This window comes from Phoenix dactylifera, chromosome 15 (genome assembly GCF_009389715.1).
Source record: "Phoenix dactylifera cultivar Barhee BC4 chromosome 15, palm_55x_up_171113_PBpolish2nd_filt_p, whole genome shotgun sequence".
NCBI classification, from domain to species: Eukaryota; Viridiplantae; Streptophyta; class Magnoliopsida; order Arecales; family Arecaceae; genus Phoenix; species Phoenix dactylifera.
This window is the reverse complement of record NC_052406.1, coordinates 8019019-8043691: the sequence shown is the minus strand read 5'-3', so window position 1 is coordinate 8043691 and position 24673 is coordinate 8019019. Positions and strand designations below refer to the sequence as shown.

Here is a 24673-nt window from a genome sequence, read left to right as displayed (position 1 = left end):
CCTCATCATATCTCACTTATATTATCCTAATAATAACACTGCATTGCAACTTATCCTAAAACCATAACAAGGAAGAGCTTCTTTTTTTTTTTTTTTGACAAGGAGATTGATAAGACTTCATTTTGACAACCCGACATTACATCATTTGCCTTGTGGGGCCAAATTCTTACGAGGAAGACAGGAAGGTAAGCAGTATGAGCACAACCATGGCATCAAAGAAGCCCGTCAGGGAAACAGAGATGCGTTCACTGGAGTCGATAACGTGAACAAGGGGCACTGGAAGGGATAAAATAATTTAGCTGCTTACCACCGATTTTGCAGTCACGAAGAACCCATACACAAACAAGGGGGAAGTCCCTGAATTGCAAATTTGCATCCATGTAGCATTTGTGTGAATAAAGAGTGGATAACCTACGTGAAGGTCCATCATACTTAGCCTTGTAGCGGATTAACCGTGCGAAGAAAGGGAGGATCTCATTGGTTGTTCCCATGGCTACGGGGCTCCCCATTGTGCCAATGAAGACATGAAGTCCAGCATAGAAACCACTCTGCTGATCCCTACGCATGGCAGACTTGGAAGCTTCTCTTGTTCCAAGGCTTCCCCTTCATTGTTTAAGAGTTTGGAACGACATTTATGTAAGAGGAGTAGGAACTTCCCCCAATTTATTAATAAAGAATTAAAAACATGAGGTTTAGAGTTTAAAAGAGCAAGGTGGAAGAATAAGATGAGGCTAAGCAATCTCAATTCTTTAGAAGATTCGCAAACTACCTCTCAAGGCCTTGGTGCCCCCATTCCTCTTCCCCGTGGGTTCTCTGTTTTTTAAGGAACACCCTAGCATTTCATTCCATCCAAATCTGCCATCAAATAAACAGCGATAGCAGCCAGTAGTCTGATATGACTGCGCAACAACCCTTTATACGTTGAACATTAGCGCGATGAAGCACTTTTTTTGAAACAACATCAGCACTAGATCTTTTTTGAAGGAAAACTATTGTCAGTGTATCATTCCACAACTTCTGAACTGCATTCAATCTCTTTAATTTGTTACACAAAGCCCCAAGTTATTTGTCACAATTTCTTGAAAATAAAAAACCAAGCTTCCATTCTCGTGTGGCATATTTATAAAGCTTTGGTTTTCCTCTACTTTGGCCAGGTTCTCTTATATAACCAAACAATGCCATGCATATTGATCAAGAAAGAGAACTTCTAAGTTATAGGCCAAAAGACATGTTAACCAATCGATGGTTTAATTCTATTCTTTGATTTGATTCTGCTATAAACCTTATCAAATTTATAAATTATATTCCAAGATCTAGATTGTTACCCCAAAATTAAGGATCCTGAATTTGAGCCAAAATGATAAACATGTAAGAAAACGATCAGCGTGCACTAAATTTTTCTTGCAAAGTTCACATTTTTCTCAATAGGGAAATAAGTGGCACAGAAAACGTATACATTTCAAAATGAGAATCCGTGAGAATACAAAATAATTATGATGCATCACATTACCTCTGATAGCATGTCCAAGAAGCCCGAGCTACAGAACCTGTCCCTTACGACTTCAACAGATCCTTTCAACATAACCCAGGAAAAGCAGAACCCAATTAAAAATGATGGATAAAATTTATATATTGTCAATATAATGTTCTTTCAAAACCCTCAAAAAATATTCCCAGCATGCTGATCATTAGAGCCCACTCAAAGTGACAGCATCTTTTGAAAACCACCACCATAATCCAGGAAAAGAAGAACACAGTAAAAAAAATGATGAATAAAATTTATATATAGCCAATATAATGTTCCTTCAAAACTCTAAAATCGATATTTTTCAGAGCAAGCTGTCCCTTAAGCCAGCTTGTAATGACTTCAGTTTTAAGTCAAAACACTACAGGAGAAACTCAAATGGATAGAAATTAAAAACAAATCATAGGTTCTTTTAAATGAAGAAACAGATGAAAGAACCACAATCACGCTTGCCTTCATATGCTATACAGTACTCTACACGGATCCCTCTGGAGCCCAAACTTATCAGACTTCAACAGAGGGCGTCATTTGGATCTCCGTTCTCATAAGAATCAATCATTAGGCCAGCACTGACTAAAATATGCGTAATTGAATAAACAAAAATCTAAATAATTCAATTATAGGATGTTAAATCCAACACTTTTTGAACTTTGCATGCAAAGAAGTGGAGATGCAACTGCCATTACTATGGCAGCTGCCAGCATTATATTCCAAAAATAAATTCCTTGCAATTAAGCATCACAGAAATGAGAAAATGGAACCTAAGATTTGATAAAGCAATGCTTTAACCACTCACAAAATAAACTATAAAGCATCAAAAACTATCGGAATACAAAACCCAATGGGAAAAGCATTATGTGCTGACCAATAAATAACAGCACACAACTAAAGGAGGATTTAAAATTATGCAGTTTTATATCAGTCAAAAACCTACAAGATTAGATGAAACATAATGAGAACTTCCAGGGAAAAAATTGAGCGTATTCCTTGAATAAAAATTAAAACAGTTCTCAGAGTTAAATAACTTCTAAAATCATGCTGTAGGAACTTAAAGATGCAGCGGCTAAACTCCGGCAAGAAAGCTTTGATTTGAAACCTTTGTATACCAGAGAGAGAGAGAGAAAGAGAGTCCTGAAACCAATCCAAAGGGAGGCAAAGGGGGCAAGGGGGTGCTGATACCTTGATTTTTAGAAATACACCTAAACTAATTAAAAGATCTTAGTTTGAGGATTGTGACAACAGTCATATAAAAAAGTACATACCAATTGAAAGAGACTAAAATTTTAGTCGTAGAAGATAATTACTTATTACAAGAACACCCCACATGCCCAGAGATCTGCAATGCAAAAAGAATAGTGTGCCTCAGATTGATGTCTTTTCATAGTAATTACTCAAAGTATATTTATAACCATCATAGGCACTTACTGGTATCAAAAAGGAAAACCCTAGAACATTAATTACAATACATTATCATTGTGTCCTGATTTGATCACAGAAAGGGCTAAGCCTCCTATTAGCAGAGAAAAAATACAAAAGTATCTAACTAATTCTACCACCCACTGAAGTAGAATTCATAAAAGAGAATAATGATAGGCAGTCAAAAGCAAGAGGATTAGTAGCAGTATTTTAATATATAAGAAAGGAGGAGAAGAAGAATAGGCTTGCAGGACATAGATAGGTAAGTAACCCAGATGAACTCACTGCAATTTCACCACTTGATCAAAAGCCAAAAAAAAAAACAAACAAAAAAACACCCAAGATCACAATAAACAAAAGCATGACTTGGCATATAAACTTAAAGAAAACTAAGTAATCGATGACAAGAAGAGTGCAGACATCCCTATCTGTTTTAATCATCATTTGCAACTTACATGAAGTCAAGATAAAAAAATATGAAAGCATCACTAGAATACAACAGAACTTTAGAATGTTAAAAAGAGGAGAAGAAAATATGGCAATGTAAAAAGATTAAAGCTGTCATAATCAAAAGCTTGATTATTTCCAGGGAACGTAAACGAGCCTTTACAAATCATATTTCCGCAGCCTTCTTATCATCTCTAGCATCTAATAACATAATAGGCTGTCGAGGAAAGAAAAACTATGCATACAAAATGCAAAAATGCTATATATGTTTCATAGATTTGCCTTCTTGACTAGTACCATCATAGGGTATACAATGTCAAAAAAGGGGTCAGTTGTTTGAAATGCCAAAAAGCTATATACTGTTAAATATAAATGAAGCATAGCAAAGGCTTGCCTCCACTACTAGGCAGTAAAACAATACGAAATTTATAATTATCCAAAAATCATGTGAAGATATATTATAATTCATTCATCCGTAACCACATAACGCATTTCGTTTGCTATCTCATTACTATAAAAAATTATGATATTCTTTGCTGCATCTAGACATCAAAATTTAAAAAAAGAAAAAAAAAAGAAAAAAAGGGGACAACTCATACAGAAAATAAATACAATATCAAGATTATCAAATTTAACATAACAATCACCAGGAAGCATTGAAAATAATTTGAAAATGAGATTCACACATTAAGTTTACAGAGTCAAATATGATAAATCTGATTATTTTGCACCAATTTAACAATATAGCATTCCCTTCACTTGTAAATCCTACACATACAGAATGAAAGTGCTAATCTTCTTGAACAATGATACGAAAACCAGATTACTCTTTTCATGATGTCAATTAAATGGCACAATGTAAGCAACAATGACAAATAAAAAAGGATAACATATAAAAAGCTATGTTAATTTATTTTTATAAAAAAATCCTCTTGGTCACCAGCGCAAATAGGGAATCAACAATCAATACAAATAAATGTCATCACCCAGATTTCTGTTTCCAAGTAATATTTACATGAAGTAATAAACTGTTCACCAAATAACAGACACGGGTCAAAACCTAAAGAATTAGGTTGAATATACCAAGAAATAGGTCTGCCTCAGCGGTAGTGACAATCTTAATATATCGTCATTTTGAATCCGATAATACGTGCATATTATGCATCATCGCAGACTAGTATTAAGACTTGAAAACGGAAAACAACAACAAAAACAGAGAATGAAGAGTTCTAACCGCAAAAAAGAAGGACATGGATCACCCAAAAAAGTGGCAACGCAGCGATAAAAACACAGCTTTACAATTGGAAAGGATGCAACCTGAAAATTAGCAAATTTGTGCATCAGAGAGATTCCCATTAGATCAAGTCATCACTCTCCGAAGATAGGAGTGCTGATGTCCCTGTCTGTTTTCTCATCACTTGCAGACTCGTCTTTCTAATCTCCTGAGACCAAGAACTATTTGGAGCTAAAAACGCCACCAAGTACCCATCTTTTTCCCAGTGGCCAAAACATCAGTTAATTGCATGCATCCGCCACTACGCTGCCCACGGATCCGAACTTAAAACCATACCAAGTTCCAACATTGTTACTGGTGGGACATGGAAATTCTACCAACAAAGCATACTTGTGTTGCTGGGCAAGATTTCAACGCCTTGATCACATGTTAAGATGCACATGACCAAGATCTCCATCAGCCCGTTGAATCCTAAAATCTTCGTGCAGATAGTTTAAAAAAAAAAACTCTTTTCGAATCAAACAATTTCTACAGATAAATTAAGCATACAAGAAACGCCTCGGCTTGGTTCCTTTTCACTAAAATCACAAACCCAAAGCACGCTCAAAACCATACAGAGTGATGCCCAAATCATAGAAAAAAAAAAAAAACTCCGTGCATTCGATGCAAGAACAAAAGTGGGGAAGAAAATAATTAAGACAATCCATCCTAAGAGAAGCTTGGGTTGAGGAGGGGTGGGCTGGCGAACTGACCTACAACAGGGTAGAGCGGCGAGAGGTGGAGAGAGGGAGCCAAAATTAGGGTTTAGGTTTCGCAAATGGAGCGAGGAAATGCGGCGTTGAGACTTGGATGGCATTAATATAGGGAATCGATACGGGTGGGTGCGTCCAGATCTTGGGCCATAGAAACTTCCTGAAGGCCCGCCCAGGCCTGCATCATCCTCCAGGATAATTCGGGCCATCCTCGGTGGATTCGGGTCGGGCTCCGACACCAGCTTCATATTGCTGTACGACATTCGCATGCTCTAAATTAATTAAGTATAAATTTTGAGAACAACACATATTTACATAAAAATAAATAGTACAGCTAATTAAGTGACTTCATTTGTGGTCCACTATGAGACTTTATCTAAACCGATCATATGGCGGTGTCTCACGATTTGTGTTATCATTTTTTTATTAATTCCATTGACTGTATTTAAGCTCGACATGTATAAGCTGTTGTTGTAAAAAAAAATAAAAAATAATAAAAAAAAAAAGCCAGCCCAGCCTTCTGATGTGACTAGTTCTAAGATCGCCGAGGCCCACTAAGCCTTGTTTCTACCACTTTCCAGCAAAAGAGAGTGTTCTTAGTGACAAAAATATTGGTTATCTTCGTGATGACCGAACATAAAACTAACTTAGCCAATGGTTCAACAGCTCGGATGAAATCAGGTTAGAGTTAGATGGAGTGCAGAGAACAATATATAGTATCAAGACATGTATCTCACCTAACCAGATAGTCGAAATCTTTTAATCCATACTCACCCATAAATCAATATTGTTGACCCAATCTAACCTGTGTGTCCTGTGACTTGATTTATTTCACGAGGCTCAATTCCTACACCATCTAATCTAACATGAATCCAATCCTCAGAATTCGTGGTGACTTATTTTTAAGACGATTCATATAACTGGTAATTAAAACTGGACATTCAAAAAAATTCTTTTTTAGTGAGATAGAAGGATGTGCTCATCCCTGTTATAATTAAGGGTACCAGGATAAGAACAGGTCGGTTCATCAGTCAAAAAATTCTTAACTGATGCTGCCCTAGCTAAAGTATTCTAACAAAATCACTAACTCTACTCCTAGGGCTTATTTGATACTGTTATTTTTCTTTATTTTTTTATAAAAAATAAAAATGCTGGAATCGAAAAAATATATTTGGTTATATTATTTCTATTTCTATTTTTTAAACAACTTTTATTCTCCTAAAAAAATAAATTTTTTTTAAAAAGATTACTTCTAATTGTTTTAAAAATATATTTTTACTCTTCTCCTTCCAACACTTTTTTTTCGTCCAATCTTTTCGTCAACCGCATCACTTATGCCTAACCAGACTACCTCTATAGATCTTGCTGGCCATTGTTTCCACACTCGATGTTGGGCTCTTCTTTATCCTTTAATCACATCTCTGGCCCATCTTTCTTCTCTTTTTTTTTTTTTTGTGCGCGCTAAAACGAGCATTTCATACATCACGAGTACTAATACACCCAATAGAATTGGCAAACAAAAGGTCTCGAAGTGCATCAGACATTTTACCCTCCTCAACCCATAGGGTGCCTCCTGAGTAGCTCACTACATATGTCGCCACCTAGTCTATCACCCTATTAGTCTCACGATATATATATGCATAGCCTGAAATGTAATACCCTTCCTCACCATCAACTAAATATCACGGAGCAGGGGATGAACTCCTCCATCCTCCCTCCTTCCATCTTCGCTACCGCCGGCAGCATCATCGGTTGAATATATATATATATATATATATATATATATATATATATATATATATATTAATATTATGTTATGAGAAATTTAAAAAAAATGTTTTGAGATTTTTTTAATAGAAAAATGAGTAGGATGCAAAACACAATTGTTTTTTTGGTACAATGACAGCTCACCTATGTCAAGCATGGAAGCAGCCAGCTAAATTAGAAGAAAAAATATAATCAAAAGCGCGAGACACTACTGCACGAACATCCTAGATGAATTCTTCAGCGAGGTGGGCGGCGAATGAAGCCATCCAGTCAGCCGTACTGTTCGCCTCTCTGTAGACATGTATGACCCTATATAAACCATGTTCGGCTAAGAGCCTATGAATGTCGCATAGCAATGGTCTGAAGCCGATATCATGATTCCGGCCCCGGATCCACTCAATCACAAATCACCCTTAAGAAGGATGTAGTCTGCCTCTAGAATTCGTCATCCTTTCATGCTGCTTTGATCTCGTCCTCGCCCTCAAGGACCGTGGCGTTAAATACCCCCGGGCCCGGGTCCTAAAAATCCGTGTCAAAAAACTCTGACTATACCTTAAAAACTATTGGCCCGAGAGATAGGGGTTGGTTCGGGCTAGGCTTCACTCTGGGTTAATTTTTATCATCCATCCATCCGGATGTGGTGGACCCTCATCAGTTAATAGTAATCCCTTGGGCGAAATCAACGGTCAAGGTCGCATCTACATGTTGTACATGAAACCGTAAATCGTGTCGGACTCGCACCGTTCCCGGTCCCTTCTTTTTTACGGTAAAGTTTCCATCAGTTTCTTTCCTCCTATCTGGAGTCGGCGGATTTCTCCTCGTCGGATAGCAGCAATCCTCTCCGAGGCGGCCAAGCCCCAAACAAAGGAAAGAAAAGCTCGGACCGAAAAAAGGAAAAAAAAATCCCAAATCCCATATCATCAAGCTACAAAGCCCCAAAATTCTTCTCCATCTGAAAACCTAATCCTAGAAATCCATCGAACGAGTGCAAGAATTCTTCTCCTCCTTCGTCCTTCGGCGCCGCGGAAGGTGATCTAGATATCGGAAGCTAGGTCGGAGATGTCTTCGAGCTCGGGGCAGCCGCAGTTCCGGTACACGCAGACTCCGTCGAAGGTGCTCCACCTCCGCAACCTGCCGTGGGAGTGCACGGAGGAGGAGCTTGTCGAGCTCTGCAAGCCCTTCGGCAAGATCGTCAACACCAAATGCAACGTCGGCGCCAATCGCAACCAGGCCTTTGTTGAGTTTGTGAGTATTTTCTCGCAAAAAAAAGAAACACCTTTTGTTTTTTTTTTTGAGCTATCCGTGCGAAGATTCAATTAGATCCGTCTCATAAATTCCTATTAGGTTTTACTTGTTATCTGATGTCTCCGATTGTATCGGGTGTCAGGGATGTGGCATGGTGGCGGTACTTCTTGTCTCTGTACCTTTTGATGACATAGAATCGGTAAGACCAATGTGTCTGTACGTTCTCATGACATGAATCGATAAGACCAATGGAAGAGATCAGAGAAATATAAAAATCAGGATTCAGCGTTCGTCCCCGGGGTGGATATTTTAGGAATCAAATCACTGATCTTTAGATATAATTCTATGTTTTTATTGTTATTGCTGTAACGGTGTGATGATTGATGGAGATAGATGTGCTGCTTTATGATGAAGTGTCTATTTGCCGTAGTGGAAGATTAGGTGGTCGTCTTGTACTTATTGGCAGAGGGAGAGGTAAAACCTTTGTTGCTTGCCAAGCTGCCAATATATGAAAGTTTACTTTTTGGCAGGGCTGCAGACAAACCAATCTGTTTATAAACAGCTGGGCTTGACTTGGTAATAAGCTCATTGGAGCTCAGGCCAGATATGAAATGAATGGAGCTCAAACATTTTTTGAACATCTGTTCATACCCTTGCTGAGGTTGAACACCTTAGGCTTGAAAAAGTGATTGGGACTTAGTTTGGTTCGATAAAAAGCTTGTTTAATCTTGGTTCAAACGACAAATGAACTGAGCTTGAACACAGCCTATCAAGCTCAGCTTGAGCTCGATTACCCTTTTATATAACGAGCCAAACTTGAGCTACTTGGTTCAGCTTAGCTTGTTTGCACCCTAGTCTTTCGTATTAATGCGTCTAAATTTTCAGTATTTCTGAGACTATATTTTGAAGAAAAGAGAGGAACAACAAGTGAAAAAAAGGTTAGAGCAAGGTTCTGAGGGCAAGATAGAAGTTACAAGGAAAGAAAGTTTTATTTCCTAATGTGGTTCAAATAGGGGATCACTGGTTTGCCCCATCATGAAGTCATGAGCTTGCCAAACAAATGTTGCAGCTTTTCTCCCACATTTAGTTCTCAAGCGAGTTACAATCAACTCAGTAATTCTAGCAAATAGACTAGGATTCCACCGCAACAAGGAGATCCAACCCATGAACGTTACCTGCAAATCGGTCAAGGCAGCAAAACATCAAGGGCGTGAAGCATAGGAGTGGCAGCCAGGGCCTGATTGGGGCTTTTGACCGAGAGGCCCCCATTTCGGAAGGTGGGCTTGGAGAGTGCAGCAGTGGAGCCCTTTGAGGTGAAGAAGAAATCATTATCAAACTAAATATTAGAACACCCAATCGAAAAAAAAGAGACATATCCTGGGAAGAAGTGTAGATGTTGGACCTTGAAACTGGAGAAGTTCTCCTTTTTGCTTCTGTGGAGAAAAAGGAGAAGCTGCTAACCCGGCAGCCAAAAATATCAGGTTGCTTAGTAATATGCATGGATTTGTTTAATTAATAGTACAGGTACGTGTGCAATGAATGTCAAATTTATAAAAAGAGGACAAAAAAATAGATCTGAAAAATTATATAAAGATATACATATGTATAAGAATTGGGATAGGTCAAGAAGATATATACACATAAATGAAGCAACGATCTGTTAACAATGTCATGCCACAAGAATGAAAATAAGACAATCATGTGGTAGAGGCTGTTCTTGTAGGGAAAAAAACTAGGAGGGAGGAGAGATAAGTTGACTAAATGTGAGGTCAGTGGTTACAAGGTGAGAGAATGTAACGTTGTGGGTTGGGTAGGAGAGGTAGAGAGAGGGAGACATGACAATGAAATCAAGATTCCAGTTACCAAGCAAGTTAGATAAAGTAGTTAGAGGGGTATGTCCCAAACTTTTGTTTACTAAATGCGGGGCAAGAGAGAAGAAAGCAGGGAAGGTATTTATGTTTGGGATGGGTTTTTTTTTTTTTGGGTGGATTGGGTTGGGGGGAGAATGAGAAACATGTGAAAAAGATGGACAAGTGGACAGCTTGTTCCGACTAGTTACTAGCATCTGTCACTAATATTATTTTTTTTATAAAATTTGGTTACAAAAAGTAATGACAGAGTTGGAAATTAAAAGTTTACGTGCCTAAAGGATCAACATGCTTCGCCCCCCCCCCCCCCCCCCCCCCCCCCCCCCCCCCCCCCCAAAATGTAGCCTAGATAATAGGAGGAATGAATCGAACAACACGTAACAATTGATGAATGGTTTGTGAGGATCATCAGAATGCAGAGTTATAGGACTCATTGCATTAATGGTGGTATAATTAGAGATTGTAGGATTAATTAGAGAACAATCATAAAAAATATTTTGACATCCAAAAGAACTCGTCATTCAACTAGTAATTCTTCATCATTCTTTACTTTAGGGCTTAACTGGCTTTCTGTCTACGATGGGGAGACGAGAAGGAAGTACTGCATAAATCAGGAGCAACAATTGTACTTGTGGCCCGAAGATTTCAGAATCACAAGTCCATCAAAAAGATTGGATCATGGAATTGTGAGATAGGTTGGACTTCACACTTCTCTTAGTTTCTTCTCATGCCTGTTCCATTTTTTCCTCCTTAATCAACTCCTCTGTTGAGTATCCTGTGAGCATCCAAGCAGACTGATAATCAAATTATGTGCCTCATGACATTAATGATCCTGTATTTGTAATTTTTTTTCTTCAAGATAAGTTCAGAGCATAAGAATCTAACTAGGTTAAGTTCTAGTTCAGGGCTCGTAGTAAGTCTTAGTTGAGTTTTGCTATCATAATTTCAGAATCTCCTTTTCTTTTTAGATCTATGCAGACCTCATCAAAATTATTGCATTTTTTCCTTACAAGTTGTAGATATTGGGGTTGAATATTTTCATTGGTCATTGGGTGCATGAGTACTACTCCGTTGTCAAAAATCGAGATTTTAAGAGTATTGTTAGATTTGAAAATGATGCAAGCTGGATTAGGCATGCTTGGAAGAGAACCTCAAGGTTTTTCAAGATTTCAAGATTACCACATACTGTCGCTGTTAATTTGTGTCTTCCTTACCATCTCTTGGTGTATGAAGATGAGATCTATTATATGCGGCAAATGGAGAAGCTCGATAATTGTCTTATCTATGATAGGCATAATTGTTGCAAAGACAAATGTGGCTGAGATGTATGATATTGTGCTTATTGTTTTGTCTGATAATCATAAATAGATCATATATACATTATTAGGTTTAAGCTTTTATTCATGATGTATGCTATTATTTCATTTATATATTCAATTTCTTAAGTATGCTGTTGAATTCAAGGGTTTTGAGTCTTTAAATTTTAACAAGTGTACTAGTTAATCAGATATGACTGAGATATGGTCGTCTTATGGAAGAGCTGTTGACGTTACTAAAAATAATGATTTTGCCATTGATACTGGTTTCCTACATAAAGTTGATTTTAGAGTCTTTCTTTAGTAAAATTTGAGCTATAAATCAGACTCTATAGCTTATAAATGTCTTTAGGGCTAGACCTCAAGATTTTGTGTTTCCAAAAGCCCCATAATCCATGGTAAACAGTGGCTTTTTGCTTTTTCTATAAATAATCTTGTATTTTGTGCTTTTTGGGAGATCTGAAAATTCACATTCGATGAGGGTTGAATGTTGATAACTAAATATTTATTGAAGTTTTGATTGTTCTTGAGTGGACTTCAACAAATTAAAAAATTGAACCATTACTAAAAGAGTCAGTGGTCTACATCAGGTCTCAACCATGAGCAAGGATCACAGTACCATGTTTAGTGCCTGTGCTAGTTCTGATCACTTGCTGGATTGGCATGATAATGATATTGTATGGTACCATGTTGTGCTAGTCAAATGCCAGGGCATGTAGAAAATTAAATGGTTCCTTGTTGGATATTGTCAGGCCACATTGTCTGTCTGAAATATATATTTGGTCAAAATATATTCTTTTATAAGGTTGAACAAAATAAGTAAGCTTGCTAGAAGATTTTCAATTTTTTCTCCTAGATTTAGCTTCAAGGAAAAATTTGGGGGAGTTTTTTTTGAGGGGGAGGGGTACACAAGGGAGAAATATGTTTATGCGAAAATTCATTCACAAGAATGTATTCTTATAGGCATGATCATGAACTAGAAATTTGAATCATTATAGTGTAAAAACTTATATGTTTTTTAGTTCTTCCCTGCTAGGATCTAGTGTAATATAGCTGGCTCCATTTGAATAATCTTTCTTAAATGAAATCTGAATCTTTGCATTGAACAGAACGTCTGCATGAATAATACTGTATTTTCAAATCACTTTGGAGGAAATAAGTTGGTACAGACGAATAGTTAAATTTACTTGTACTGCTATAATTTCAAAAATAATAGGAGGCAGACAAGGCAATATGAAGGGTTAAAAGATGAAGTTCACATCATTTATCAAATGCACAAACAAATTGGGGACCCACCTCAGAATACTTTTCTCTGGATATACGTAGTTATATTTTTATTTTTTAATGCATGTTTAAATTTATATGATTTATATTTATGCAAGCACTTCCTAAATTCTTATTTGACTTTGCACTAAACACAAGGTTGACAAAGCAAGGAAATATATTTTTTGGGTTTTTGCTGTCAGATTGTTAGCATTTGATTCTAATTCCTTTCTGTATTGGTTGCTACAAGATCATAAAGTATAGCTTTCCCTTCTTGTTCTTGTTCATGGTTTTCCTGCCATTGTTGGCTTTTATCCTATATTAGCTAGGTTGTATGGAGTTTAGTTCTTTGTTTTGTTATTTGTGAAGTGTTTTGCATTCAGAAAATGTATAGTTCACCATTTTCTAGTATTCAGCTCTATTTTGTATTTCTCTAAGTCAAAAGCTAATGGTTTGCACTTTGCACTATATATAGTAACATTTCCCCCCCTCTCTCAGGCGGATCTTAATCAAGCAATATCAATGGTTTCATATTATGCTTCTTCATCTGATCCTGCACAAGTTCGTGGCAAAACTGTTTATATCCAGTATTCGAATAGGCAAGAAATTACAAATAATAAGAGCTCTGGAGATGTGTCTGGGAATGTCTTGCTTGTCACTATTGAAGGCGTTGAAGCTGGCGATGTTAGCATAGATGTCATTCATTTGGTAAGTCCTATATGTCAAGATTCTTCTGTATACAGGACCCGTTTAGCTACTATGGTTATCATCTTCAAGTAGTGCACTTATGGTTGATTGGACCGTATTGACGGTTAGAAATGTGTGAGAATCTGTCAAATGTATTTTTTGAAAGCAAGCTGATCTTGCTTTATCTTTTTGGCTTCTAGCAACATTCTCTGCATGGATCAGCAGCAGGTCCATGTTAATATGGAGATATCCTTGTTATCAACCTACAGCATTGGGAGAGACACCATGTTTCTTGCTCTCTCTTTCTTTTGACCATATTTAGAGATTTTTGAACCTAAATAGTGAATGGTGCTTTCTAACTGTACTTGATCATCACACTTCATTGGAGTTTCATGACAAAGTTGATCTGAATGGGCTACGCTTTTTTTAGTCAACTTTCCAATAACTAGTAATCTAATAGTGCTCTTGAATGTTGTAATTTTGATGGTTTTTCTACATGATTTGGTGGGCTTGCTAGTTCTTTTATTTGTGACAATAACTTGTCAAATGTTCTTTTTTGTAAATCTGTTCTTCACAACTGTCAAACTTTATGTAGATATTACAACTTTTTGCTTGGCAACATGATTTGGCTATATTCCCTCTTTAAAGGCACACTTATTGGAAGCATCCTTTTTTTTTCCTCATTTTAATTGTTTGTATGGAGGAACTGACGAAAATAATTATCTTGTGCATCATATCCACCCTTTTAAATATACCGTACTATGCATGATGTCCATGGAGTTTTGATGAATGCCATGCTCTTGCCTACAGGTGCCCCTCTGCTCTTCAAATGAGATCAATTAATAGTTTTCTGTGGGAGGCTCTACACTTAACATCTGTATTGTTTATTATTCTTGTTAAAATATTTTGTGCAGTAATCATATTGCCCCTTTATCTCAGGTGTTCTCTGCCTTCGGATTTGTGCACAAAATTGCTACCTTTGAAAAGGCTGCTGGTTTTCAGGTACAAACATCTCTATCTTGGGAGATTATTTTGTATGACTTAAGGGCAGTCACTTACCTCGGTATTTGAATTTTTTGTAGGCACTGATTCAGTACACTGATGCAGAAACTGCTTCAAATGCAAGAAATGCCTTGGATGGACGAAGTATTCCAAGGTTTTACTTTATTTTCCTTATTTTCTAATACATATCTGGGATGCAAAATTTGATCTCCTTTTCTTTAAAAACATGCTGATTGAATTTGAGACTTCCAGATACTTGCTTCCGGAGCATGTTGCCTCATGCCACTTGCGTATCTCGTTTTCTGCACACACGGATTTGAATATCAAGTTCCAATCACATCGCAGCAGGTATAAAAATCAGTTCGACTAGTCTATCAATGCTGGTTATGTTTTATTGTCTTCTTGCTTTTTTATTAATTGATATATTGTGTTATAACATTTCCTAAAAAATTCATCGTGCTTCATATGAATTATTGAGTAATACAACATTTACTTTTGGTTTTTGCGAACTCTCCATGTCACAAGCATGAAGATGATGTACCCCTGCAAGGAACTGTGGCATAACATGTCTTAGGCATTAACACTTAGCATATTTGGCTGGAAACTGTAAATGCAACATTTTAGATCTGTTTTGATAAATAGCTTAATTTATGTCCAGACAGTTCTGTGCATACAAATATTGCTACAACCTTGTCATTTTCACATTGTCCTTATTGCACAATTAGGTGTAACCTTTAGAATGTCAACAGCCCACCTGCCTCCATCCTGCTTGTGCAGTATGGTGTAACTTCTGTTTCCATATTTAAACATATAATATGCTTTATGCAATTACAAGTAATTATACAGAAAAAAATTCTATTTCATGTTGACTGATGAATCTCCACACTCTCTCTAATGTTATACATGTCTGTGTTTTTGTTATGACAAAGCTTAATTTGTGTTCAGACATTTCTGTGCATACAAGTGCTGCTACAAACTTGTTGCTTTGACATCACCATTATTGCTCAAAGTGGCCCAGTCTAGAATATTGACACTGCTCCTGCTTCCATCCTGAATCCCGGATTGTGTAGTATGGTGCAACCTCTGTAATTGTTAATTATCTATCAAGTAATATAGCAAGATCCGCGATTTTGGTATCGAGTACCGTATTGGTACCTTATCGGTATGGTAAGGTATGGTACACCACTGTACTGAAATAGCTCTCTTGCCATTTTTTCAATTTTTATCTTGGTATGCCCCGATATAGGTCAGCACGCCTTGGTACGGGCCGGTACACATCTCGTTGAAGGTTGGTATACCTCGATATGGGATGGTATACGTCGGAACGGGGCTTGTACCGATTTACAGTTAAGTTTCGTATCGATTTTCTCTTGGTATGGTACGGTACAGTCTGTACTGGGTGGTGCGACATACCATATGATGTGGTAATCTACTCGTTTTTTTAGTGTGCACGTGAACTGCGCTAATTTGGTAATACCTAAGCTCAAGGTTACTGTGCCAAGGATCTTAAGGATATCTATTCAATTGCATCAATTGATCTGCATGAGATGCATGCCAACTACTTATTAATTTAACTCTATGACATTGGCTCTTCTAGATCTTTATAGTTTCTCGTAGCAAATGACTTGTCTATTGAGTTATCAAAGAATATAAGTTTTAATTTAAGAATGCGAGAGCCGACAGACATTTTTGAGGAATGCTACACCTTGGTGCATGTTCTGGCTTTCATTTTTGTCCACAGCTTTTGGATCTGGTTGTGTTGGTTAACACTGCATTTTTTTTGTTAGGGACCTTAGGTTTGACTGTGCATTATTATGCATGACTGTGATCACTAGCCAAGTGCAGGAGCTAAGAAACTGCTTGGAGAGGCATAAATGATTCAGTTAACCAGTTTGGATACATCAAAATATGTTCATTAATATAGGCTTTCCAGGGGATCTCTAAATGCTAAAGCCCTCTTGCCCCCTTTATGTCTTTAGATATGTTTCTGGATGGTGGTGGTGAAGTAAATCAAAACTGAAGGAACAAATGGGTAGAAGCAAAATAGATTTCACTTAAAAGCTGGGAACTCATAGTGATGGAAGTTGCACGTTTGGCAAGTTGAATGCATCTATGACCAGTTATAATTTTCTTTCTTTCACATAAATAGTGCCTCTGGAGTTTCAAATGATGATCCTGGTTGGGATGTTATGTGCTTTCAGATACCAGAGGAGACTCTGGTAATGCATTAAGGTTTGGGTTTTGTGTTGATGGACCAGGAAGAAAAGCATGGAATATTTTAGAGACAATGGATGTGATAGTATTTGAATAATCTGACATCAACATGAACTGTTGCATTGGCCCTCTAGGGGAGCAAATGGAAATAGATTAAATGAACCACCTATATAAAAACTATCTTAAGATATAAGTTCATTACTATTTTGGGTTGCATGTGGTGATTATATTGGGTTATAATGCACTTTATCACTACATATCCCTGTTTTCTCTCTATACTGGCGTTTTACTTTCTCAAATGTTTTATTTTCTGCATTTGCATGGGGATTGCTTTTGTTTAAAATTAGCGCCATCATTCAAATTGTGAATTGGTTTAGATGGTCCTAACTTTTTGGCTGATTGTGCAGGGATTACACAAATCCTTATCTTCCTGTAAACCCCTCAGCAATTGAGGGAACTCTACAGGTGACTTCTATACATAGAATTTTCATGAGTCTTTACATTTTCTTTTTGTTCTTTTTATTTGATGTACTAATGTGAAGTTATTTACAGCCTACGTTGGGTCCAGATGGAAAGAAAAAGGAGCCTGAGAGTAATGTACTTTTAGCTTCGATTGAGAATATGCAATATGCTGTGACAGTTGATGTTCTTCATAAGGTATGATGTTTAATATTTTTCTATAATATGAATTTTGAGTTCTGCATTGATATGCAGTTGAAAAATAAATTTGGCACTTCATTTTTAGGTGTTCTCGACATTCGGTACTGTGCAGAAAATTGCAATTTTTGAGAAGAACGGTGGAATGCAGGCTTTAATTCAATATCCTGGTAGGGATGTTATGTGCATAGTACTTTATATCTTGGTATCTGGTATGAATTCCATACGGTAATTGCAAATATTATGCCTCTGTAGGATGTTAGCGTGTTTATTATGAATATTGTTTTTTTTACATGATAATATAACTGAAATCAAGCACAGACTACAGTAAGATATGAGCTAATAACACGTTGTGGTTCTAATATATGCACTTGCTCATGATCGCAAGAAGCATGCATGCATCATAACAAATGATTCTGAAGTACTGATATTCATGCATATACAAAATTCATGTTTTTGTTGGTCGTTTCTTCAAGCCTCTTGTTAATTAAATTCAACATGGTAATATTTGTAACATTCTACATGACCTTCCTTTGTCTTTTGTTTGGTCTCGGAAGCTGTCTTTGTTTAGAGCAATATTTGCAGTCTTGGTACCAGACCTGTATGGTATCTAATGGGCACACCCTGCCCCAAGTCTCAGCTTGGTGCATACTTTGGTACCAACTCTTGGTATGCATGGTGTATTTAGTCTTTAGCACATTACAGGTGTGGTATTATATGTCATCGTACTTGGCGGAATGATCTAATACAACAAACCATAGTTTAGAGTCTGAATGACTTCTTTTTGAGCCTTTGTTACAAGTTGTTCTCCCTTAAAGTGTAGTTGTTCTCTTTTTTGGGAAAAAGAGACATCCAGGTGATGTTGGTTTGTTTGCCCTTGGATGTTACATATTCTCAGACAAATTTCCCTGCCTTTAAGCCTGTCCAAGAAATGAGGGGTTGATATGCATCTGCTTGTTAAAGCATGCTGCCATGCTGGGTTTCCTGATATCCGTGACACACACAACATATATTTGTTAAGGATAACAATGTGAAGAACGGAAAGGGATTTTACTTTACTCAAAAAATTAAAAAGGGACGTTGATGCAGGACAACCCTTGGGAACCTAATATGCAATGTCACACACTTTCAATGAAATCCTAGTTTATAATGATGTGGAACTGATTCCAATATGATAACAAATATAATGATCCGGAAATTAAATTCAGAGACTAGTAGCCTTAGTAAATAAACTAGAAGTTAATTTGGATGCAAAGAGAATGCATGGAATTCATGCCATGTATACAGGTTGCTGAAATAAACATCAGATGATATCTTGCAGATAACTAAACACAAATTCTGTGAAGAATAGATTGAAAATTTCCAAAAATTAGTCAGAAGAGTTTATGATGATGGTTTTGTGTTCTTTCAGTGTGAATTGACCTCAACCCTGCTGTATGATCCAACTTGTTCCTGTTTCTTGCTACTGGAGTATGTATGGTTGCAATCTAGTTCCATGTTTCCCTTGTGTTGAAGGATATTGCTTACAACAACTTCCAGGAACTAATTTAGGGGATAATATGAATAGGAAGCTCGAATTAGTTTCAGAGCAACCAGAAGAGAGCAGATCTGAAAATCTTGTAACTCAAGGAAATCAAAAGGATCACCAGGTGATAAATTAGCATCACTGTTGGTTGCAGCACTTCTGGAGGTTTAACGGAGGTATAAATGAACTTTTAAGGCTTCAGAAAGTGAACAAGCAGGTTCTTTTGAACAGCTGACCTGGCCAGTCCCTGTAGGGACTGCTTTCAGCGAGCTAGGTCCTCCAATAAGGCCTTGTTTGGATGGATGAGGCTGCTGCTATGTTAAACACGTATGGGGATTGTTAGGGTTGTGAGATGGAAAGCTTATGATTGTGGTTTGGATTGGAAAACAAGAAGGGAAGGAAAACAGAAAACAAATAACAAGAGTGCAATGAAGAGAAAGATAAAGTAAGCCATGGTCTACCGATCACGTTGTTGGCTGTGGACTAACTCCCAGGGCTTCACATCGGCATCCACAACTCACTCCCAGGGAAAAGAGAAGCATAACTTCATTGAGAGAAAGTACCTACATAATATGAAACAGATATAGAGGATCCAGCCAACACATATGAAGGGGTTCCTTTTCTAATGCCCCGATTTCCCTTTTCCCTTCTTGAATTAAGCATGTGACTGAGATATTCACTTGACTCATTTCAAACTAAAACTAAAAAAGGGGTTGAACATAAAATAAACTAAAACACATAGTGAAGACTCCATAACTTCATTTAGGCTCCAAAGGTGCTCTCAACTGATGTTTGGCGATGAATCTGACACGGTATAAGGATATTATGTCCATTCAAAAGGTTGGAAATATTTCAACTGCCTTATAGGAGCTCAAAATCTTTTGCGATCTTCATCAAATGTTAAAGCACAGTTATGTATAACTGTACATAACTGCATCAAAAATTTTAGATATGAAACCATAGTGAAATTGTATTATCAGAGCCAGGTCTGGATTTACCCATTATAGTGGAAACCTACCATGTTTGTTCACATTCAAAAGATGCCTTGCCAAACACAATAAGAATGTATCTGCCATTCAGTGAAAGTCTCCCTCCTCCATCTGCACAAGCATTTTTAAATTCTCGCTACCCGGTCTCATCTTTTACTGTACCTCATTCCTGTCACTTCTACACAAACAAGATCATGCGAAGTCCCCTCAGATTACATATTAATTGATTCTACCATTTTATCCTGTTGCAACTTTGCTTTTACTAAAATCTCCTTTTAAACCACACCTGGTTTTAGTCACCTTGATATTCTCATGTTTGTTTGTCTTTCTCTAAAAGGATGCATTTATTTTAGAAATTATTCTGCATCCTTAATTTTTTTTCTTGATTAGTCTTATTCTCACATGCCAGAATCTGAGTTCTGTATCCATGTCTATGCATAGCACTGTTGAAATGGTGTTTGCATAAAGATTAATGGGCCTTATACCTGTTTAGCTGCTTAGATGCCCATATTCATGGTTAAGGTGGTCATTTATTCTTTTTTCCTTTTGTTTTTTCTGTGAGTCATTAGTTGATTTAATCAATTAAAGGATGAACTGATGCTTCCCCAGGAAAAATATTGATTGGGGGATTGAAGAGGTAATTTGTACAATGATCAATGAATTGGTTCTTTTAGTTTAGAACTGTTAACTTCTAACTACTACTAAATAAATTGAGTATATCTATTATGTGATTTTTGTAAGTGTTTTCTTTCTGTTAATGAATTCATGTTTGTCATATGTATCCACATATCCATATACTCTTTTATGCTGGGATTCTAATGTTGCACTGAAAGTGCCGCGACAATCTTGACAGCTCAAAAGTTTTTTGTCCATAAGATTTCCTCTCCCTGTGATCAGACATGAATTGATTGCATCATATTTCTCCAGACGTTTGAATTTTTTTGTATAATGAAATTTTTGTCTATTTGGTTTTTTGTAATGGTGACAAAATTACGTTTGTGTATTGCTCCAAGTAAATGTTATGGTTGTGAGTGGAATTGATTTTACTTTCAGATGTAACAACCGCAGCAGTTGCCAAAGGGGCTTTGGAGGGACACTGCATCTATGAAGGTGGTTATTGTAAGCTTCATCTGTCATACTCTCGTCATACTGATCTCAACGTAAAGGTATAAATATGATTTTTTGGGTTATATAAAGCAATAATAACTGTTAAAAGAAGTTTATAAAAAGTGATTTTAGAAGAAGAAACCTCTTGTCCATCAGGAAAAAGAGAATTGTTGGGTTCTTGATGTCCATTTGTTGACTGTCCAATTGCGTATGTTTCTTGACACGATGTTTCATATATATATATATATATATATATATATATGTATTGCTCTTCTTGTACTTGATTTTATGTACACAATTTTGTTTTCAGGCACATAATGATAGAAGCAGAGACTACACGATCCCGGACACAGGTATACTTGCGATGCCCCAAGCTCCTGGTTTGCCAACTGCTGCTGCTGGTTGGCAGGCTAATCCCCAGGCTGCATCTATGTATGTTGGTAATGAGTATGCAGTTGGTGCACAAGCACCAGTTCCCAATGGGCAAATGCCAACTTGGGATCCTAGCATGCAGGGAGGGGCCTATGCCTCCCCAAGCACATACCCGGCTCAAACATTTGCACCACCCCCTGTTTCTCAGTACCCTTCTTTGGCAGCTATCTCTCATGCTCCAGCTGAATCACTTCAAGCTTCACAGTCGATGTCGATGCCTCCATATGGTATGCCGCCAAATGCACAGCCACATGCTGCATCAGCCGGCCTGCCTTCTTATTACCCTTCATAAGCTGTATGTTCCCTGACATCTTTTTGAATCCATTGCATCTGTCACAAGTATTCCACGAGTTCTATTCTCCATCAGTGATCTGGTGGTACTTTGAAATGACTGTTTTTACTGTATGTTGCTGGTTCTCATCACAGCTTTCTCTATGTAGCCTTGAAACAAGTTGCCCCAGTTAAATGCTGTCTCACTTAAATTTGTCCCTTGGAAAATGTTGGTTCTTTGTTGTCGGCATATGATAGCAAGTTACATATTACATTAGCAAGTGTTACGATGGCCTTGCAAGATTTGGAGCTCGACTTTGTAATGGTCATATTCGAAGGAATTCGTGACTTGGAACCAATGCCATTCAAGCGGGCTTGCACTGCTGCGTTTGGGGCCGTCTCTACATTACGTTCTGCAGTCTAAACACCATATTGTATAATCAAAGGCTCGTAAATCATTCCATCCATGACTGTTGAAACATCTTCAAGATCGGTAAACTAGAATCTCACATAGCCACTTTTGAGTTCGATAACCTTAAGTTTCTTTTTTTGAAACATCGGGATGACGAGGCCACAGGTTTGGACAAATGCCACCGTGATGTTGCTACCGGCCAATCACTGCAGCCAAAGCGTATGGGTTTCGTCAGCTTCCGTTGCAGTCGGTGTGCATAGACCTCGAGGGCCCCATGGTAAGCTGCAAGGTGCCGCTGAGAGTGCAGGAAGCGACTCTCCACGAAGAAAGACAGCCTTAAAGCGCAGGTGCTGTCCCAGAGATGAGGTGCTTCTCTCTTCTCCTAGTTGAGTCAAACGGCATGTCAGGTGTTTAAAAAAAGTTTTGAACAACTTAAAGCTGAGTGTCAACTCTGGGTGCAGATTTTGGCCGGGAATTTTAGTCATTGAGGCTCCTGAGGAGCTCTTGCTCCCTGTCGTATCCATGCTAACAGCCGGGGTTTCCTAGTTGCTGAGCCTCGTGTGACTATTGGGAATGATTTGACCTGATGCATGAGGTTCGGAGTTTTGAAAAAATGCGGAATTTTTGCGGGAAGTTAAAAAGAACATGGGTAACTAAAAGTCACAGGGAAAAAGATATGACTCAACTCCATTAAATCTTAATCCCGAATTAGTTAGGATTGGTTATATATGTATTCTTTTTCTCCATTCTGTTCAATTTAGAGCTTTCCAGAAGATTCTATATTTAGTACATAGTAGGTTTTTAGCTTGGATAAAAGAGGAGAGTTGCAGTCGCAAATTTTGAGAAAAATAGAGGATATTAGGCTATTTAAATATTTCTTATGAGAAAATAAATATGTAGTAAGAATAATAAAAAATGGGCAAATATCATTGCCAAAATTTCATTGCTATTTTAAAAACCAAGCACAAAATTAATAATCAGTTTGAATAATTCTTGGTAAGTTTTCTTATCAAGAATAATTTGGAGAATCGTTTGCCGGTGTGAAAAAATGGAGCTACGTACTTCTAAGTGTGGAGAATATTGTGGCTGCTGGACGGCAGACTTATCGATTGGAGAGGCATCTTTTGTTCTCAAAGATTACTGACCTAGAAATAATAGTTCTTTAGTCATCTTGACCAACTGCTTTCATCTCAATGATCTGTTGTAGATTCTTCCCCTTTTTTTTATGGAAATCCATTCTATGTTTTCGCTGCACATAAAATAGCTTCTTTTTTTTTTTTTCTGTTGAGAACACCTAAATAACAAAGTTGGTCGTCTGTCTATCTACCCGATTTTGCTTTTCTAGTATATATAACAAGCACTTCATCACTGGTTACTGCTAAATATACAGGCAATATAAGTTTCCACCGGGCATGCAAAACGTAAGTTTAGGAAGGAATTAATCATCCGAAAACTGGTAACAGTTGCCTGCTGCTGTGATAGAAACTAGTCGTCTCATCCCGGAATGTTTTCCATGTCTCCGCAAATCCAAGTGAAATCTATGATAACTTGTTATATAAAGCAATTGGATGCAAACGAGCAAGCTACCAGTGTGCGCTCTGAACTGAAGAAAAATATCACGAACACGCTCTTTCGTAGCCCAAGGAGTGGAAGCGAAAGGGAGCCTGTCCGACCTTCTCCCATGCAAACACGGGATTGCCATGGCTGTCTTTGTGAAGATGAAGCCATGCAGTGCTGTCACTTATCACCGACGGTTTCCATCATTAATGAAAACTTTGCACCCTAACAACCATCCAGTTCTCTTCCTCTTGGGCCCATCAACCCATGCGTGCTGTGGAAGTAACCCTGGAGCCAAGTGGATGGTTCGGCGCGGCACGGCACGGCTCGTCGCCGGTCTTGACAATGCCTGGTTGGATGCAGTGCTCGACCTAGTTGTGCCGTCTACCTCCCCCTTTTTGACTTGCCATGCACATCCGTATCTGGTTACGCTACGATCTCGATGCCAATTCGACAACGACAGCGTTAGAATGGTTACGATCCGCCAAGTTTTCTCAGCAAGGTAGCGATGAGATGGCGGGTGGTGAGACCACCACATCACCATTTAATGGCACTGGCTCGAGTTGTCATTAGACACCCACCAAAAGTTGTCTCCCTCCAAAGAAGGAGGGTGATACAAGGAGCCAGCCCATGTGCATGGATGCTTTCACCCTGCAGGGAAAGTATCCATCATTTCCTCGCAGAAGAGCAGGGTTTGTTCACATATATCATTTCTTTTTCAAATATTTCATAGATTTTTATTTTAAGTCATGCCGTTCTCGTCAGGTTAAAAATTCAGATCTATTCTAATTCAATCATAAACATTATGGTCAATACTAATGGACCCGTGCTGCAGTGTCGTCTAGTTTATATGGGTTATGGATTAGATCTATCCTAATATCATTATAGCAATTTAGGATCTCGTCCAAAAAAAAACTAGCCGAAAGGTATCATTTGAGTTTTTTGCTTCTACATAAATATTCAGAATATATCCAGTGCACAACCGATG

The 24673-nt window shown here is 37.7% G+C and overlaps 1 protein-coding gene, 2 non-coding genes and 1 pseudogene across 7 annotated transcripts; 1 reads left to right on the top strand and 3 right to left on the bottom strand.

Moving 5' to 3' along the window:
* Window positions 1-81: 81 nt before the first annotated feature.
* Window positions 82-5555, bottom strand: LOC103716381 (annotated as a pseudogene).
* Window positions 2880-2949, bottom strand: LOC113463341. The gene has a single exon (XR_003387443.1). It is a non-coding gene; the product is annotated as a small nucleolar RNA Z267 (small nucleolar RNA).
* Window positions 4723-4813, bottom strand: LOC113463342. Its single transcript, XR_003387444.2, has one exon. It is a non-coding gene; the product is annotated as a small nucleolar RNA R44/J54/Z268 family (small nucleolar RNA).
* A 2369-nt stretch (window positions 5556-7924) lies between the features above and the next one.
* Window positions 7925-22612, top strand: LOC103716382 (polypyrimidine tract-binding protein homolog 1-like). Of its 5 annotated transcripts, none has more exons than XM_026808202.2 (12): window positions 7926-8386; window positions 8529-8585; window positions 13332-13541; window positions 14460-14522; window positions 14603-14676; window positions 14775-14870; window positions 17144-17201; window positions 17289-17393; window positions 17482-17563; window positions 20961-21026; window positions 21325-21367; window positions 21611-22021. In XM_026808202.2, exons 1-11 carry the CDS (start codon window positions 8201-8203, stop codon window positions 21330-21332), a joined length of 1005 nt encoding a protein of 334 aa, XP_026664003.1. In that variant the 5' UTR covers window positions 7926-8200; the 3' UTR covers window positions 21333-21367; window positions 21611-22021. The 5 variants fall into 5 exon arrangements, with proteins under 5 accessions (XP_008802573.2, XP_026664003.1, XP_026664002.2 ...); XM_026808201.2 differs by having other exon boundaries at window positions 20961-21073; XM_026808200.2 differs by having other exon boundaries at window positions 7927-8386; window positions 20961-21073; window positions 21325-22612.
* The last annotated feature ends 2061 nt before the right edge of the window (window positions 22613-24673 follow it).